The sequence below is a fragment of the Mustela nivalis genome (genome assembly GCF_964662115.1).
Source record: "Mustela nivalis genome assembly, chromosome: 13".
Taxonomy (NCBI): Eukaryota; Metazoa; Chordata; class Mammalia; order Carnivora; family Mustelidae; genus Mustela; species Mustela nivalis.
The window spans coordinates 33619271-33637374 of NC_139032.1; the positions used below are offsets into that span (position 1 = coordinate 33619271).

The 18104-nt window shown below is 43.3% G+C and overlaps 1 protein-coding gene across 3 annotated transcripts in view; it reads left to right on the forward strand.

Annotated features, from left to right (window-relative positions):
* KDM4C (lysine demethylase 4C) overlaps nt 1–4090 on the forward strand; it is a 518729-nt gene extending 514639 nt beyond the window's left edge. For all 3 annotated transcript variants that reach the window (XM_082695162.1, XM_082695148.1, XM_082695163.1), the window contains one exon: nt 2979–4090. In XM_082695162.1, coding sequence (XP_082551288.1) covers nt 2979–3005 — 27 coding nt within the window. In that variant the 3' untranslated portion in view covers nt 3006–4090. The remainder of the gene's footprint in view (nt 1–2978) is intronic.
* The last annotated feature ends 14014 nt before the right edge of the window (nt 4091–18104 follow it).

Consider the following 18104-nt stretch of genomic DNA (forward strand, 5'->3'; position numbering starts at 1 on the left):
TCGACTCTGCCATTTTAGCATGCAAGCACCATGCAGTGTGTGAATAAATGAGGATGGCTGTGTTCCAACGCAGCTGTATCTACAGAAATAGACCATGGGCCAGATGTGGCCCACGGACAGTTGTTTGAAGATGGCTGCCTTAGCAATGCTAAGGAATGGTAGAATTTCAGACTGACAAGTAGACAAGTGGGTGAGACTATCAGTCAGAATATTACCAGTTGGAACTGCTAGAAGACAATCCAAGCTTCCAAAACCAAAAGGGAATTTTTCATTTATATAACTGAAAATCTAGAGGTAGAACTGCTTTAGGAGCAGTTTTAACTGACTGCTTTTTTCCCTCATTTTTGGGCACCCATTTTCCTCTGTTGAGGGCATTCTCAGTCAGGTACTTAGAGTCATAAAATGGCTGCCACCAGCCACCAAGCCTAGGTCCTTTCAGATTCACATCCTGTAGACAGAGCATGGAATTCCTGGCTGAATCCTTGAGATGCTCTCAGATCATACTGGCTTTAAGCCAGGTACCTATTCAGTCTTGATAGATGCTGGGAGAAGGCTCTTTTTTTGTTTTGCTTCTTCAAAAAGGTTCTGATGACTCTTGGGCCTTATTCTTCCATATAAACATTATAGTCAGCTTATCAAGCTCTGTGATAAACATTGCTGGGCTTAACTGGAACTGTATGAAATCTATGGACAAATTTGAGAGGAATCAACATCTTGACAGTTGTCTTCATATTTATGAATGTGATGTACTTCTTTCCGTTCACTTAGATGTTTTAATATCTCTTAATGATTTTAATTTTCCTTGCAGTGTTCTTAGACATGTTTTGTTAGATTTATTTCTAGAGTCTTGATATTTTTTGATATGACTACAAGAGTTATCTTTATTAGTTTATCTATTGTTGCATGTTACTCTAAAACTTAGGGACTTAAAGTGGCAGTAAACATTTATTATCCTTACAGTTGCATGGATCAGGATTTGGGGGGTATCTTGGTGCTGACTTGAATCTTCCATGAGCATGTAGTCAAGCTGTCAGTCAGGGCAGCTATCATCTGAAGGTTCGACTGGAACTAGAGGATCACCTCCAAGGTGGCCACGCATGTCATTAGCAAGTTGGAGATGGCTGTGTGTGGGAGGCCTCAGTTTCTCAAGATGGGGCCTCTCTACAGGTTGCATGGGGTCCTTACAATACGGCAGTTGGCTTCCTTTGTAGTGAGTGATTCAAGAGAAAGAGAAACCTAGGAAGAAGCTATCCTTTTTGGGATCCAACCTCAAAAATGGTGTAACATTACATTCTGTTTGTTAGAAGGGAAACAGTAGTCTGTCTCATTTTAAAAGGGAGAGCAATTTGGTGCCACATTTTGAATCTCAGGAAGGAAACAGGCACAATGCCTGAAGTCAGAGAGTTTTTGTTTTATTTTTATTATTTATTTATTTATCTATTTATTTCCAACGAAACCTCTGTGCTTACACAGAAATGGACGTTTACTTTTCCTAGTTTTACAATGTACTTCCACTAGGTATGTGGGTAAATCCAAAGAAGATACTGCTTCCTTAACATGGTTCTCACCGTGGCCCTAGATGGCCTTGCATGACAGCCACAGTGAATGGATTTTAGCTTCCCTTCAAGACTCCAGTTATTCTTTTGCATGGCTTTTCTCTCTGCCTGGAGCACATTTTACCTTGCTTATGCCCACTGATGCATTCCTTGACTGAGCCTGGATAGGATGCTTCTTTACATGCTCCCATCACACCCTGTACTTTCACCTGCATGACGCTAGTCATGCTATAATGTGTGGTTCTTAAAGTCCGGTCCTCAGGCAGCATTCACAAAACCTGGACATTTTTTAGAAATGCAGATTCTCAGGCCGCCCTCACACCTCCTGAATCAGACACTCTGGGTTGACCCTGAAACCTGGACTATAACAAGCCCCCGAGATGTTCACTCGGCTTGGGAACCACGGCTCTGTCTGATGCACTGCTTGTTTGCTGTTTAGATCCCACACTGAAGATAGGCTCCACAAGGGAGGGCCGCACCTGTCCTATTCACCTCTGTGTCTGCCAAGCCCACAGTAGGTGCTCTTTCAATTCTCCTGCGTGGAATCCAAAAGACAAAGGCAAGAGTGAGTGAGAGGATGTGATCAGAGGGAACTGCCAAGTGTCTAACCTCCACCTGGATGGTTTCACCTACCCCAGCACCACCCCAAATTCAGCCACACTAGATGCTCCAACCTTTTTATTTCTTTGCTTGCTTGTTTGCTTCTTTGCATTGCCTGGGGATTCATTATCTTCCAAATAAAATTGACTCTCAAGAAGCAGAGGTCCTGGGGCTCTGGGCCAGCACCATTAGCTTAAGGATGTGCTCTGTGCTCTGGGACAGGATAGACAGCTGGACAGTGGCAGGTGGAGGCTCTGTGTTAGCCAAGGGGTTTGGCTGAGCTCCAACTCTTTGCCCCTCTCTGGGGACTTCTGACAGCTTGTGGAGGGGCAGGTGCATTGTTTTCTCCATGGGAACCCATAACACAGTGCAGGAAGTGTAATGAGACAGGGCAGAAGCCAGATGACTGTGAGCATCAAGGTACCAGCAGGGGCACGCGAGGGCAACAATCCAGTGACGACTTTGCAGCAGCAAAAGGCATTTTAACTTCAGCTGGGTTTCTTCTCTCCCTACCCTACTTCCCATCCTTACCCATCTCCACTGTTTCTCTTACTCTCCATTTCTTGATGTGGTACCTTTCTTCTACGGTCATTTTCAGATAGGACAATGGACCCAAGTAGAAACTTACTTTTTTTTTCTTTGTTTCTTTAAGTAAGCAAAACATTCATGGTGCAGTTTTGGATTGTGATTTCTGAGGAGCGGGCTTCTCCTGTGTGTGCATGGAGGGGCAACTTCCCCCCTTTCCTTTCCTGACTGGCATGTGTAATGATATCCCTTTCTGTCTCCCACATGAATGTAGAGATTGTCATCTGCGTTTTCTAGGCTGACTTGCAGAAGGCTGTGAACTAGAGGACTTCCCACTGTGATTACTCCTGAAGGGAGTGGAGATTCCTGATGTCGATCATTATGGATGGATAGTGCTGTGGGAGTTCCAGAGTGGCAGGGATTACAGGTGAAGTCTGCCGCAGGTGCTCAGCAGGGACACTTCCCTCCAGGGGACCCCAACTGAATGGGAGAAAGCCAGATCCCATACACCCAATTATCTGGTTCAGGGGTCAGCATACTGTAGCCCTTGGGCTAAATCTATTTAGTCAATATGTATCAAAGCTCTGGGAATTAGAATAGTATATGTACATGGACAGTCTTCCTAAGAATTAGGATTTTCTCTTTTCATAACAAATTTCAACTTTAGTTCATATCAGGACATCAGTGGATTTCCTTTGTAGTGTTTTTCCCCCCTCCAGCATAGCATTCAGGGTCAGGAATTGCATTTACCTGTTATGAACCTCAGGTTTTTGAGGTTTGATTCTGTTAAGGAAGAAAACACTTGTTTCATAGTTCATTTCCTGGAAAACTGTAAGGAAAAGTCAACATTTTCTCTGGTTCATTAGTGCTTATACCTGGCCTGGAGGAATTTTCCAGGAACAGGAGAGATGTCCATGGAACGGGGTTTCTAGAAAGGCGGTTTCCTCTGGGTGCCTGCTCATCCTCTGAATGTGGCAGCAACGGCACACATTTGGAGACCATGAGAGTATCCAAATGACCTCCATGGAGTCGGATTTCCAGTCAAACCTCTTTATTCTGGCTGCAGTGAGTCTGAGATATCTTTTTCCATGATGGACCCCAGCCCTAAAAAGGAAATGTGTTAGACCCTTCCATCAGCCTGAGAATTTGGAAATGGGATGAACAGAACCCTAGAACCAAATGCACAGATTTGGAAGCTACAGATCTGGGGAGAGTCCAATCTGGTACGTTGTTGAGGATTAGTTCATGACAAATTAATTATATCAATTAAAGCTACCATTTAAAGTATAATTAGTGATTTTTTAAAATAAAGAGAAAGTTTATTTTTGTTAGCATAAATACACTAGATAAAGATGAACTTGTACTAGATGCAATAAAGTTTGATTTGGTATGTGTGTAACATATATCTATGTAATCTTGTAGAAGTGTGTTTGTATAAAACATACCATCCAGGGGCCCCTGGGTGGCTCAGCTGTTAAGCATCTGCCTTCAGCTCAGGTCGTGATCCTGGGGTCCTGGGATGGAGCCCAGGCTTCCTGCTCAGCGGGGAGCTTGCTTCTCCCTCTCCCTGCCCTCTCCCACTCTCCCTGCTTGTGCTCCTCCTCTCTCTGTGTCTCTCTCTCTCTGTCAAATAAATGAATAAAATCTTAAAAAACAAAACAAAACATACCATTCATTTAGTTGTTATTCATTTTTTAAAATCAGTGATTTATTAAAGGTCTATTGCGTGCTAAGTGCTGGATGGAAAAACAAATCACACATTCCTGGGTACACTGCGAGGGGTGTACACTGTGGTACACAGGGTGGTACACTGTTTTGCTGTATTAAAGAATTTGGATTTAACTTTCAGAGAGTATTATCCTCACTGGCCCTGGCCTGGGCCAAGAGAATGTATGTTTGAAATTTTGAGCTCTTTGCGGGTGGTTAGCGCTCTTTTGGAAAACAGGATGCCTGGCAACCGTCTGCGGCAAGATTGAAAATACTGGTAAAGGGTTTAAGACTCTAACGATTCTTCCAGAACAACCAGCCTGACAATGAGTAATATGCAGTTTGATATGAAAATTAGAAAACTGGCAGACGAAGATGCAAGAGGGAAATTGGATTTCCAGAGAGACGAATGGGAGGCCATGCGGCTGAATAGAGTTCATAAGATGCAAACGCATGCAGGGGAGTTGCAATTCTCCCTCATTCCCAGCACACAGAGCAAGTCCATATTATTTATTTATTTGCAGGTGAAAAGCGAGAGTTCTGTGGCCCTGATGTTTATTATCAAAATGGATGGATTCAATATCGAGCAATGATGTGTTCAAAATGAAAGCCACATCATTAAATGTCACGGGCATTTATTAACACAGTTTCCTCCATATTCAAATAAAACAGGCATTATCTCACCAGGTGCCACGTGACTCTAGCCTTCTCTGGACTGGCTTTGATCGAGGCTCTGATTCATTGTGATCGAAAGCAAGTCAGGGAAGAGCAGAGATATCCAGGGGACTGTGATGAGGAGTGGAAGATGCCTAGGTGGTGGCTTTAACAGGGAGGGTTCCATCTTCCGAAAGCACAGCATGGCCTGTCAACCTATGGCTTGTGCTTTTCAGGGCCCCCATCATCTGTCCCAGCAGGTCTCCTGTTTGTCTCTCCTTTCTCCCTCTCATTGTTTTCTCTCACTGCATATCCCTGATCAAAGACTGGCTTCCTTTCTTGTGAACTGTGACTTCTAACCTGGACACAAAAATTATCAGGGTAGGTGGCAACCTTCATCTCGGGATCTTTTGAACAGCTTCATGCCCAGAGCAAGTCCACGCTAAAAAGACTGCACCAATTTGAATAGCTGTGCTCCAACTGAAAGAAACCAACTTGAGAGAAATGACATAAATTCATTATTACTGAACTGAAACCTCTTGCTGCTCCAGGCAGAGAAGATAAATTACCACTCAAGTGATATAAAGTTATTTGAATGTTTCATTGGATCAAATGCATCACGATGTCTGGAAATCTCTTCTCTTTTAAGTTAGAATTAAAGAATGGTTATCAGACCAATAATAGACACTATCATTTGCATACATTTCATCTCAAGAGACTTCTGAAGTTATGTAATACTCAAGTGGATAATTGTTCTTCACACTCCTGACATATCAAGTTACAGCTCAGATTAAGGAAGACACATTGGTGACTGAGATGATTGGCAGGGCCCACAAGGAGGTCATCTGTAGGAACTGAAAGAGGGTATGGCTCCACGGGGGGCCTTTTAAGTGCTCCCTTGAGGGAGGTGAACTTGGCAAAAAGTATTCAAAGCAGGTTTTCTCTGTTTTATGATTCCAGATAACTGGGTATTTGATGATGACCAAATTGCCAGTATTTTTTTTCTCTTTGATTGTCCCTTTTTGTCAAAGACTTCAATTCCTTGAAATAGCCTCAAAAGTTGCCATTAAAGTGGCCATTAATTCCATCCCCTGCCCCCTTCCCAGGTCCCTGGTCTGGGGTTGTGTTGTGAATGGGATTAATTTTCGGTGCTTGCTTAGAATGCGTAACATCAGCAGGCTGCTTTTTGCAAGTCTTTCCTTGTTTCTTCGTAATCCCATGATACTTTCAAGGAAGAATAGACCCCGTTTTATTTACTCTGAGCCTCCAGCGCCTAGCACAGAGTCAGGCATGAAAATGATGTGCCTTTCTTGTTGAGTAAAGAAATGACTAGCCCATTTCCCACAGTGCCATTTTTGTTATGATTCCCAGTATTACCAGCATAACTGTAGGATACTCTGTAGATGTACAGATGCTGGGCTGACAGAAACCTAGCTTGGTTAAGCACTTTTAGCTTCAAATGAGAGACATTCCAGATCACCATCTGTAAGGTCTTCCTATAAGAATGGCATATGAGGGTTTGTGAAGTAACAGGAGACATCATCTTTGTCGTGAGGTCACCTTTGTGGCAGTGTCACTCACCATTCTATGTGTAATCCTGCATTTTCAAGCCTGTTAGATTAGTGTCCCATGACCATGACATGACTCTGAGTGACTGTGAAAGTGACATGTGTCATTACTGAGCATAGGAAGTTGAGGCCCAGTATTCTATTTATTTGTTTATTTATTTATTTATTTGACAGACAGAGATCACAAGTAGGCAGAGAGGCAGGCGGAGAGAGAGGCAGAAGCAGGTTCCCCACTGAGCAGAGAGCCCGATGCGGGGCTCGATCCCAGGACTCTGGGATCATGACCTCGATCCCAGGACTCTGGGATCATGACCTGAGCCGAAGGCAGAGACCTTAACCCACTGATCCACCCAGGCTCAGTGAGCCACTCAGACCCAATATTTTTAAATGCAACCTTTTCTGTTTCTTTCATGGGGACTTTAGAGACCCTGATTTAGATTGTTCCATTCTAACATGCCAAAGACTTCATAAGCATGGGCTCCCTGGTGAGTGTGAAGTAGTGTCCACACTGATTGCATTGCAATTATAATGTGAAAGAAGAATAAAGTTCTGTTGTGTTAAGTCACTGAGATGGGGTAATTTGTTACTGCAGCATAGCAAATTCTGACAAACACAACCCCAGCAGTATTTCCCCTTATATCTCACTGGTCAAACCTAAGTTACATAGTCTCTCACAGCAGCAAGGAAGGCTGAGAAAAATGGGAAGAGGATTGTTAATTTGGCTTAAAAGAATCATAGTCTACCCCCTTGGGCTGTGTCACCCCAGAAAAACTTGGGGTTTGGTTACAAGGAGGAAGTGAGGATGACTGTGTCTGCCGAATCACCAGACACTGTTTAGGCTACACAGTGAAGATGCAAAAGCCGAAAAGGAAGAGGTGGATATCCAGGTAATTCTGTAATTCCGTGCCTCAGACGGTGTCCCAGAAATGTCTGATTCCACGTGGGTCCTTCTCCTGTGAGCTGTCAAGATGCCTGGTTAAGTGACTGTTAAACTGCCTTTGCCTCTACCTCCCGTCTCCCACCACCCAAAAGGCTTGCCCTTGAGGTAGGGAGGGAAGTGATCCCCACTATCCCTTTGCCAAATCTCTCAGAGAGGTTATGAAGCTGAACAGATTTGTGTTTGAAAAGGGCTTTGAAGCTCTGGTGTGAAAGGTACCACAGAAGTGCAAATGCCTGCAATTCATTGCCTGCTGAATGGAACAGGAACTGAATTGCTTTAAACTGGAATTTCGGGGCCTGTGGCTGGTGTCTAAATGGTTTAGAAAATGGTTTTCTAAAGACGCTTTCTTTTGTGTAGACTGTTATTTGTTCTCTCAGTTCTTCCCCCAAGTTAACTCTCAATCCCGACTCACCCATCTCCTTAAGCAAGGCCTCAGCGTGGAGGAGGCAAATTGCAAATCGCTCATTTCAGCTTGGAGATTTATCACTCCTTTCCCTGACCTTCTTTAGTGTTCACTCCTTTAGCCACTCAGCGTCCTCCTCAGGCTATTCCTGTGGGGGAGAGAGGGGGGATGTAACCTCTATCAGCCAGACCCTAGGATTGGCCCTGTGGTGGGGGTGGGGTGGATTCTGAGGAGGACGGTCTAACTACAAACTAGCGGAGGGTTGTTAAAGGCCTGCAATCACAGGCCCAGCCCCGACCTCCTGCTGTGGGATCTTGGGGCGAGTTTCATGGGTCTGCATTTTTCTAAGCACAAGAGTGTTTGTGAGAGAGGAAGCTCAAGGAATTCCTTATATGATGAATAAATTGTGCAACACTCACATTGCACTAGGTCCTGGGCTAAGTATCTTCCCTATAACTTCTCATTTAATCTTCCCCAAAGACTTAGATATGGCTATAATTCTCAGCATTCCTCATTTTCCAGAGAAGAAACGTGGCCAAGGAACTTAGCTAGGATCGGGACTCAGGTTCTACACAGCCACCTTAGCATGATTAACTTGTCTGTTTCCTCTCCCTGAGGATTAACATTTTTAAAAAGGATTTCAGGGCAAGAACACAGTGGAATGGATCTCCATCGGTGGTGTTTCTGGCAGCAGAACTGGAGGAAGGCTATTACCCAATGCTGTGGTGTCAGGAAGAGTTCAATCTTTTTGACAGTTCAATGGCCCCCTTTGGGTTTGCCCAAATGGCACCTGTTGTTGAAGTCAATAGAGCTTACAATTTAATTTCATCTGCCTGCAAACAATCTCTCGCATTAGGGGGTGGAGTGATGATGGGATTCTCCCAGCCATACAGTTTCACTTTCTGTGGGGGTAATGCATAAGGACAGTCACTGTTTTCTGCAGAGAGTGAGGGAGAGTCCCCTCCACTTCCAGAAGGCTCATAATGAGAAAGCAAGTCTCTGGGTAAGGAGAGGCTGGGGGAGGCAATGAGTGTGAGTGAGTAGGGGTGAGAAGGGGTCAAGCCTGCACACAGGGCTCCTAAGAGAGCTTGACTTTTCCCTATGTGAGTTGTCACCTGTCCACTTGCAGGCTAGTCATTATGTTCAATAGAATTTCAATGCTTCCATTACCCAAATGACAAGGAAGTGGCTTTTCTATCAGAGATGAACCCACAGGGTGGGCATAAGGATCTCTCTGTTTTCAACTCTGAGCCAATAGGATCCTTTGGTTCAGTAATAAAGGGGATGATGGTAAAACATCAGCAACAGCAAGGATAGTACGAGGTACCATTTACTTAGATCTCTTTATTTATGTCTCAGAATGACTCTGTGAGCTAGGGATCTCGTGCCCATTTTGATGAGGAAGCAGGAGGCTGGCTGAGGACAAAGCAAAAGCTGGCGCCTTGCACCCCCCCCCTTCATCCGCTCCCCTCCATATGTGTAGCATTGCTCAGGCACCCCTGACTGCCATAAAATGATAAATAGTTAACTTGCTGAGATTGCAATCCTGCAAAACAGGAGTCTCCCTTGGTTTGCAAATGTCCTTGAGATTACAACAAAGAAGTTACCTTATCAATAGCCCAATTTCCAAAGACACAGAACTCAGTTCCTCAAGCCTAATGTTACCCTCCCCTCCATAAAAACTGAAGGAGGCGGAGGTAGAAGGAAAAGTAAATAAAGTTAAATTTCTTCTAAACCTAAATCTCATTAACAAGGATGCTTGATAGCAGGAATGTAACATTCCACCAGACTTCCAATTGTCTTTACTTGATAGCAACTAAGCCTTCAATATCCTGATAGTATTCTTTGCCCCAATAGCCCTTCTGAACACCCCTTTGTCCTTACCTACCCAACTCCTGTGTATATAACCAACCACTCCTAACAACCCGGGGCGGCAGCCGCATCTCTGCCTGCCCACGGGCCCTGTCCCCGTGCTTTAATAAACCACCATTTTGCACCAAAGATGTCTTAAGAATTCTTTCTTTAGTCATCAGCTCCGAACCTCACCCCACCGAACCTGACTTAGGTTCTGGGACTTCATCAATTTTATAGAGGAGGAAACTGAGACTGAGCAGGAAGAGACCTTATGTCGTACAGTCAGTAAAGACAAAAGCAGGACTTCGAATATGTGCCTTTTCTACAACCCTCATCACCTGTCCTTCAACAGCATTTTAGTAAAGACACAAAGATTGTGTGTCCCAGTTATTCTCCAGGGATCAGAATTATACCCATGACATTGTGTATGGTGTTGGGAGGGTTGAGGGCGTTTAAAACCCTCTTTTTCCCCTCTTCCCCAGGAATTCCTTGGGGGAAACTGGTGGGAAGGGATACTGTTGGAAATTTCATTTTCTTTTATGAGTTATCAGTGACAGAGAGTACGTGTGTGTTTGCATGTTCTGGCAATACTTGTGTCTGATGTGTGACCTGTTTTTTATTAAAGCTATAGCTTTTGCAGGGAGTCGAGGTTATTACTGGTGCTTTGGGAGAGAAGTTGTCAAAGCTGGACTCACTCTGGCATGTGGAAGGTGATTTCAAGTTCTTTGTCCTAGAGATATATATGTTAATAGGAAAAATGCTTTTTCTTCTCTTCAGGCCAAGTTCAGAAAGATTATACTAGCTCTGTGGATTGCAAATAAAAGAACAGACATGGCCTGGGAGGTAGACTAGTGATGAAGTTCTAGAACCTAGGTGAGGTTCGGTGGGCTGAGGTCCGGAGCCGATGACCAAGAAAGAATTCTTGAGACATCTTTGGTGCAAAATGATGGTTTATTAAAGCACGGGGACAGGACCCGTGGGCAGGAAGAGCTGCTGCCCTGGCTTGTGAGGGATGGCAGGTTATGTGGCCTGCAGTTGGGGGAAGGTGAGGGGAAGGAAGATTTCAACGGAGTTTTCATATGCTAAAGAGGGCCTACAAGGTGCCAGGATGTCCCAGGCCTATGGGAGGCCTTGCCCTTGAGGCTGGATCAATGTTGTCTTTAGACCAGCCATTAACATTAAGATAGTTGGGAGACTTTTTGGTGGGATGTCACAAATCGTCTTTGTTAGTGAGATTTAGGACATTTGTAAGCCAAGGGAGACTCCTGTCTAGCAGGATTGTGAGCTCTGCAAGTTAACTATTTGCTTATTGTTCATGGCAGTCAGGGCTGCCTGAGGGATGCTACACATATGACAGAGGGGAAGCGGATGGAGGGGGTGGGTACAAGATGCCAGCTTTTGCTTTATCTTCAGCCAGCCTCATGCTCCCTCATCACTAGGAAGGGAAGAATAAAGGAAGAAAAGCTAAGGTCCCTAAAGAAGGCTGACAAAGGGAGGATGGTAGGGTCCCTCCTTAGAGTTCTGGGGAGTTCATGTGCTGTGGGGCAAACCAAATGAGTGAATGTTCATTATTGGATGAATGAATTGTGGCATTGAATTCAACAGGTTACTAGAGCGAGGAAAAATTTCAAGTCATACATAGGAGTTCCATTTCTCTAACTTCATGTTGAACAAGAACTTACTTTCTTTTTTAAAAGATTTTATTTATTTGACACAGAGAGAGCCCCAGCAAAGGGAGTGGCAGGTGGAGGGAGATGGGGAAGCAGGCTCCCCACAGAGGAGGGGAAGCCGTAGGCTTCATCATAGGATACTGGGATCATGACCTAAGCCAAAGGCAGATACTTAAAGACTGAGCCACCCAGAGGCCCAGAACAAGAAGTTTCTGATGGTATGACAAGATAAACCTATTTCCAGATCATGCTCTGAAGAGGATAATTTCATAATCCATGCCATCCTACATCTTTTGGACTTCCCCTTCTTACATTTTGGTGATCTTTTTCATTAAGATTTGCTCTTTCCAACAGTAGTGGTGATGAGGGAACAAAAGGCTGAATGAAGACAAAGCAAAAGATGACACCCTGCAACCTGCCCCCACCCCCACTCCTGGGTGGGACATCTGTGACATTCTTTAGGAATCTCCCAAGTATCTTAATGTTAATACCTTGCTGAAGGGAAAAACCTTGACAATGCAAGGCCTCAAGGTATCTGGTATCTTATAGGTCCTCTTTAGCATATGAAAGTTCTATTGAAACCTCCCTTTTTGCTTACCTCCCCCAACCCCATCACACATAAGCTGCCACCCCTCACAACCCAGGGGCAGCAGCTCTTTCTGTCCACAGGTCCTATCCCCAGGCTTTAATAAGCCACTATTTTGCACAAAAGATGTCTCAAGAACCTCACTGATACTCTAAAACTTCATCAGAAGTAGGAAAAGTTGCATTCAAAGCCATACTTGTGTCCCAAGCCACATTCAATCAAGTTCCACCTGGAAAGGGGCCACATAAAAGATCACATTCAGAATCTACTTTTCTAGATAGAATGGCAGGAAGTGATTGGGCTTTTTAGGAGTAGTAGCAGCAGCAAAGCTCCTAGCAGTAAAATTCTGTGGTTGGCATGCCATGCTCAGTGCCCCCTGCTCTGTGTGTACTGAGTGAACTTGGCTGCTGCATCCACACCACCAACGGGGTGTGACGTTTAGGTTCTGGTCTTGGCTCTAGAGTCTCTGAGCTTGATTCACTGGTTCTGAGTTTCTCAAAATGTGAATTTCACAATACCTATAACCATTTGACTTTTTGTTTTAACTAGCTAGAGTTAGTTCTGTTGTTTGCACCTGAAAATCTTGATTTACATGGGTAGACATTTCTTTTTTTTTTTTTTTTTTACTGTAAGTTAATAAAGGGCATTCTGGTTTTCCTAATTCTAGCTCACTCTGGTACACTGATGAGTTCCAGGTTTCAGAATACATGAGGTAGAAAGTTTCATTCCCTGGATCCTAGATAGTGGCTTTTACCTTGCTCCGATAGTTCCTTCACACTATTCAGGAACCCTTAATGACTTACTATTGTCTATGGGAAAAATTCCAGACCTCAGACTCTGGTATTGAAGGTTTTTTACTTTCTGTATTCCCAATATCCTAACACCACTACCAATTTACAATGTTTGCTCTTCTCTTTGATTTTTTTTTTTTTTTTTTAAACTCTGGCCACTACTTATACTATTCTCTCTGCTTGCAGAGATCTTACCTTTCTGTCTACCAGAATCTTGCTCATCATTCAGGACTCTATTCAGGTTACATTTCTTCAATGAAGACTTTACTAATGACTCCCTACAGAAATATTGCTTCATCATCTGAAATCTTCTCTGCATTGAGAGCGTCCTTTCTATTATGACTTGGCCTAATGAATGTATATCTACTCAGACATCTTCCCAAGTATATTGTAGACTCAAAGACCAGGCCATATATCAGCATTCATTTTGTTTCTTCTGTATAACTGACATTGAATCTTGGATACGGTAGATGCCAACAGTCAATGAAAAAATTAATTAGTGAACTGCTCACAATAGGCACACTATTTGTCAAAAGAGCAAAAAAAAAAAAAAAAAAAAAAAAAAAAAAGCTCCCTTTAGAGATACATGGGAACTCTGCTAGAGCTTCAGGATTGGGGTGTGCTTGTGGACCATCCATAGGAACACAACTCTTCAGCAGTTTAACTTATAACCTAGAGACACATGCATTTATGGTGTTGGAAGAATATATTCAAGGCATGTTCAATGCTAAACTGTGGGTAAATGAAAAGGTTTGTCCTTCCTTTAACATGCACCCTCACATACAGACTCATTAGTGGGTAAGGGTCCTTTCAGAAGAGTTAGAACAAGAGTCTGAGGAATCTAGTCTAAAGTCCTGGTTTTTCTCTAGTCTTGCTTCTGCTGCAAGTTAAATGAATACCTTGGGTAAGTCATCTATCTTTTCTGGGCCTTAGTTTCTTTGTTTAAAAATTGGATCATGATAATGTTTTTGCCTCATTTGATTGCTCAGAGACCAAATAAGATAGGAACACCTTGGAGACAGATGGGGCTAGGAGTCAGTGGGAAGAGAGAAGGAGAGTAGTAGGAAGGGGAAGTAAATACAGGGGGGCGGGCAGGAGAGAGAGAGAGAATGGAATCAAACTGGCCTAGAGGCACTATAGGTGGAGGGGGACCTTTTCCATCTGAAAGACAAGAGGGAGTTTTTCTGAAAGTGTTTCTCAGGGCTACAGCAGACTGCTATTCCTATACCGAAATTTTGTCCTCTCCTCCTTTGCACTAGCAGAACCCTTGGATTGTTAGGGGGAACCACCTTGGAAAGAGCAAGTGTTTTTTCATGTGTTACTTTTCTCTCAAGCCTAGGTCTGGGAGTCTAGGGAAACACTAGCATATTGTAGACATTCTACATGGCTTGGAGAATCAGTGCTGTCCAAAGACCAATTGTGAAGTTTCTAAAAAAAAAAAAATAATAATCAGTCAAACAAACAACAACAACAACAACAGCAAAAAAAACATGGTTTGGAACAGAGTTTAAATAAGTCACATGAGACTGGGGCCTTTTTATGGCTTAGGGTATGAAAAGATCTCTTTTCACCTGTTGTGTCCTGGAAAAAGCCTTTTCCTTCTGTTTTCTTTCTTTCCTTCCCTCCTTCCCTTCCTTTCTTTTCTTGCTCCCTTCCTTCCTTCCTTCCTTCCTCCATTCATTCCTTTACTCCCTCCCCTCCTCTGTCCCCTCCCTCCTTCCCTCCCTCCCTCCCTTCCTTGCCTCCTTCCTTCCTTCCTTCCTTCCAATACAGTCATGTACTCAGTGTTGGAGAGCAGCAGAGAGAATGCTAGGATTTTCTAAAGGACCTATCCTAGCAAGAATCTGAGTTTATACAGCGAGCCTAGGCTAGCACATTGTTATCTACACTCTTACCTACCTTCACTGCTGCTGCAGCCTCCTCTTCATTATGTTGATGAATTTTCATCATGCTGCTTCCCAAATGAAGAAAGCTCTTAAAACAGCCAGGTACAGTCTTGTCCCTGTAGTCCTGCTTTGAACTAGCCAGGCCCAGAACAGGGTGGGACATTTTCTCCTCATTATCACCTCATCACTCTGTTCCCCTTGTCTGAGTAGGGTCAGAGAGGTGGGGCTCAGAGCTGAATGCAGGAACAGAAGTGCTAATGAAGAGAAAGTGTTCAAGCATGGATCCTGCCCTCTCATTCGGGCCCCATTGAAAATGGTAACACCATGAGGTCATCCTTCTTACTGCTAAGTTTGAATAAATTTTAACACAGCTGTTTTGAGGAGTAAGTAGTATGCAGATGGCTTTAGTTTTAAACAATAAACTGTCCCACGAAGAGGTAAGTTAATAAAATATTAGTTTGGTGCAGAAGACTTTTATCTCTTTACTAAAAGAAAGACATGTTTTATAGGAGTAGCTATCAATTTGGTATTTAAATCAAGTTTCTGTTGAGCAAACATCACTGGAGCACCTGCTATGTGTTGAACTTTGGGCTAGGTAGTAAGAATATGAATAAATATTTAACATTTATCAAGTGTTTTCTTTAAGACAGGACCCACGTGCTAAGAGCCTCTGTAGTGCTTTTATAGTTTGTTGACTTAGCTGAGCTGTATCTGTGGTTCTCGGTTTCCTTCCTGGCATGGTTGTGGGTTGTGGGTTAGGGCTGAGAACAAGAGAAATTTGCCTGAGGTTTGGAAGGCAGGACTTAACAGCAGCAGGTGTGCTCTGGGGTGGTGTGTGCCGTCATGATCTGTTGCTTGCCTCGCTGGTGTGGGACAGCAGCTGAGCCTGTAGATCTGGCACCTGCAGAATCTTGTCTTTTAGTCTCCTGAACCAGATATATGCACATCTTTGTGGTAAGGGAAACATGTCTTTGAGATAGAGGTGATGAAAGACACAGGTGGGTTTAGTTTGTCTTATGGGTTCAGGTTTGTCTGTATGGGTTGCAACTTTTCCTGTCTCTCCCCATTTCATGTCCAGCTTTTCAGCCTGCTGGCCCTGCTGACCTACAGCAACTCCAGACCCCCCAGATATACAGCCTTCCATTGGCTTCTCCACCAGCTTCTTGTAGCTTCTTTCTCTGATCCTCCTATCCTCTTCTGGACATGTAATTCACTGGTTTCTTCCACAGTTGCTTAAGGTCTAATCTGTAATGTCAATTTCTTATTCCACATTATTTGTGTGACATTGATTTTGGGACTGTCAGAGGCTCAAAGGGTCTCAAGGAGAAAGTTTGAAGGACTGTCAGAAAGTGGATATTGGGGAATAGAGAAAAAGTGTGTAGTGGTGAGAAGTTGGCAACGTTGTTTGCAGTAATTGGAAAACACAAAATGTATCTAATTAAATAGTAGATTTGGTTAAGGAGATCCAGGAAGAATACTGGCTTCTTTTAGCAGTGTATTATAAGGTAAAAAGGGAATTGTTACATTTTTTTCAGCAAAATTTAGAAGAAATATAGAGGATCTATCCAAATCTGCAGAAGGACCTCAAAGTAAGAAATGGTCTTAGGGAAAGGAACAAACTTAGGGCAGTAAAACATTGTCTTAGGTTAACAATACAATCAAGGGTGTGATTCTAAAATCTGATGTTAAGAACTTACAAGTACTTAAAGGTGGGGGCACCTGGGTGGTTGAGTTGGTTAAGCCTTTGCCTTCAGCTCAGGTCATGATCCCAGGGTCCTGTGCTGGCCTTCCTGCTCAAAGGGGAGCCTGCTTCTTTCTCCCTCTCCCTCTTCCTGCTGTTCCACCTGCTTGTGAGTTGGCCCTCTCTCTCAACTGTAAAAGAAATAAAATATTTTTTTCTTTTTTTTAAAAGAAGCACTTAAAGTGTGTCTTATAGTCTCATAGATGTTAATGGTATGCCTTTTATGTGTTCTTGGCTGGAGACAGCTTCTAAGATTTTTATGAGCTTTATCCTATAGCAGCTTGTTACAGGGTAGAAAAGGGTTTATTATAGAAAGAAATTTGAATATGGCATTTGTTCAATAGAGTGGAATATCATTTGACATGTAAGGAACATATTTAAAAATGTTTTCATTTATTTATTTCTGAAGTAGGCTCTATGACCAATGTGGGGCTTGAACTCACAACTGCAAGATCAAGAGTTGCTTGCTCTACTGACTGAGCCAGCCAGGTGCTCCAAGAAACATATATTTTTAAAAGAAATGTATTAACTTGAAATCAATAGAGATAATTCAAAATGAGAAGAGGGCTCTTTAAACTGGAAGCAAGAAGAAAGGAGGCTGGAAGTACTCCAAGAAAGCTACTCAAGCCATTTCTGGTGGAAAAGAATGCCTCAGAGTGTGGGGCTGAGAACCCTAAAGACCAAGCTAAGAGCCGCCTCAGATGCCTGACTCTCTGCCTGCTTGCTCAGTGCATTCAGGAGATCCAAGATATGCAAGAGATTTAATGCTCTCAAAGACACACCTTAGGCCATGAGGAACAGGAGTCAGTGGGTAAATACTCTGGCTTCCTTGTTATTTGGTAATCATATTCTTCATGGCTCCTCAGAGGTTTCTCCATGGGAATAAGCCACAGTAACCTATCTCACTCTCACCATTCTTTATTTATGCTTGTTGGGATCCACACAAACCACTAGGGCTGAATCATTGTCTTGGGACTTGTTTTTGGAGGAAACCAAATTAAAATCAAGGAAATGATTACCTCTGACTGGGAATATCTGAAGTCATGTCAGAAGGGTCTTCAAGGATAAAGATCACACGAGGCCAGCGTATGGAGTGTAGTGGACTGGGTGGTCATTCCTGGCAGAGTGCTAGTTTGTGTCAATGCTTGGAGGTGATAAATGGGGTGCTGAATTTGGGGAACTGTTAGTAGTTTATGCTGTTAGCCAATTCCTTTGTGTAGGACAGAACAATGTGCTGCTCTCTGGGCAAATGCATCTTGTCAGCATACATTACATCTGTCTGAATTAGAAATAGATGCACAGGGACACCTTTTCTGCCAAGGAGATACAGCCCATCACCAGAGATCAAAGCTTAGCACATGGGTTGGGCTGGATTTCAGCCTGGTCTTGACCTTGCGTGGTGTGAGGAGATAAGCCTGAATAGGTAGGCAGAGCAACTATGGGATGGGCCCATGGGTTGTGCTGACTGGGTATCCTGTAGGTAAAGCGCTCTATTAAAATGTTGTAAGTGAAGGTTGACATCATAAGACTTGTGTGTGTGTGTTTAATTTTAATTCCAGTGTAGTCAACATACAATGTTATATTAGTTTCAGGTGTACAATATAGTGATTCAACAATTCTATA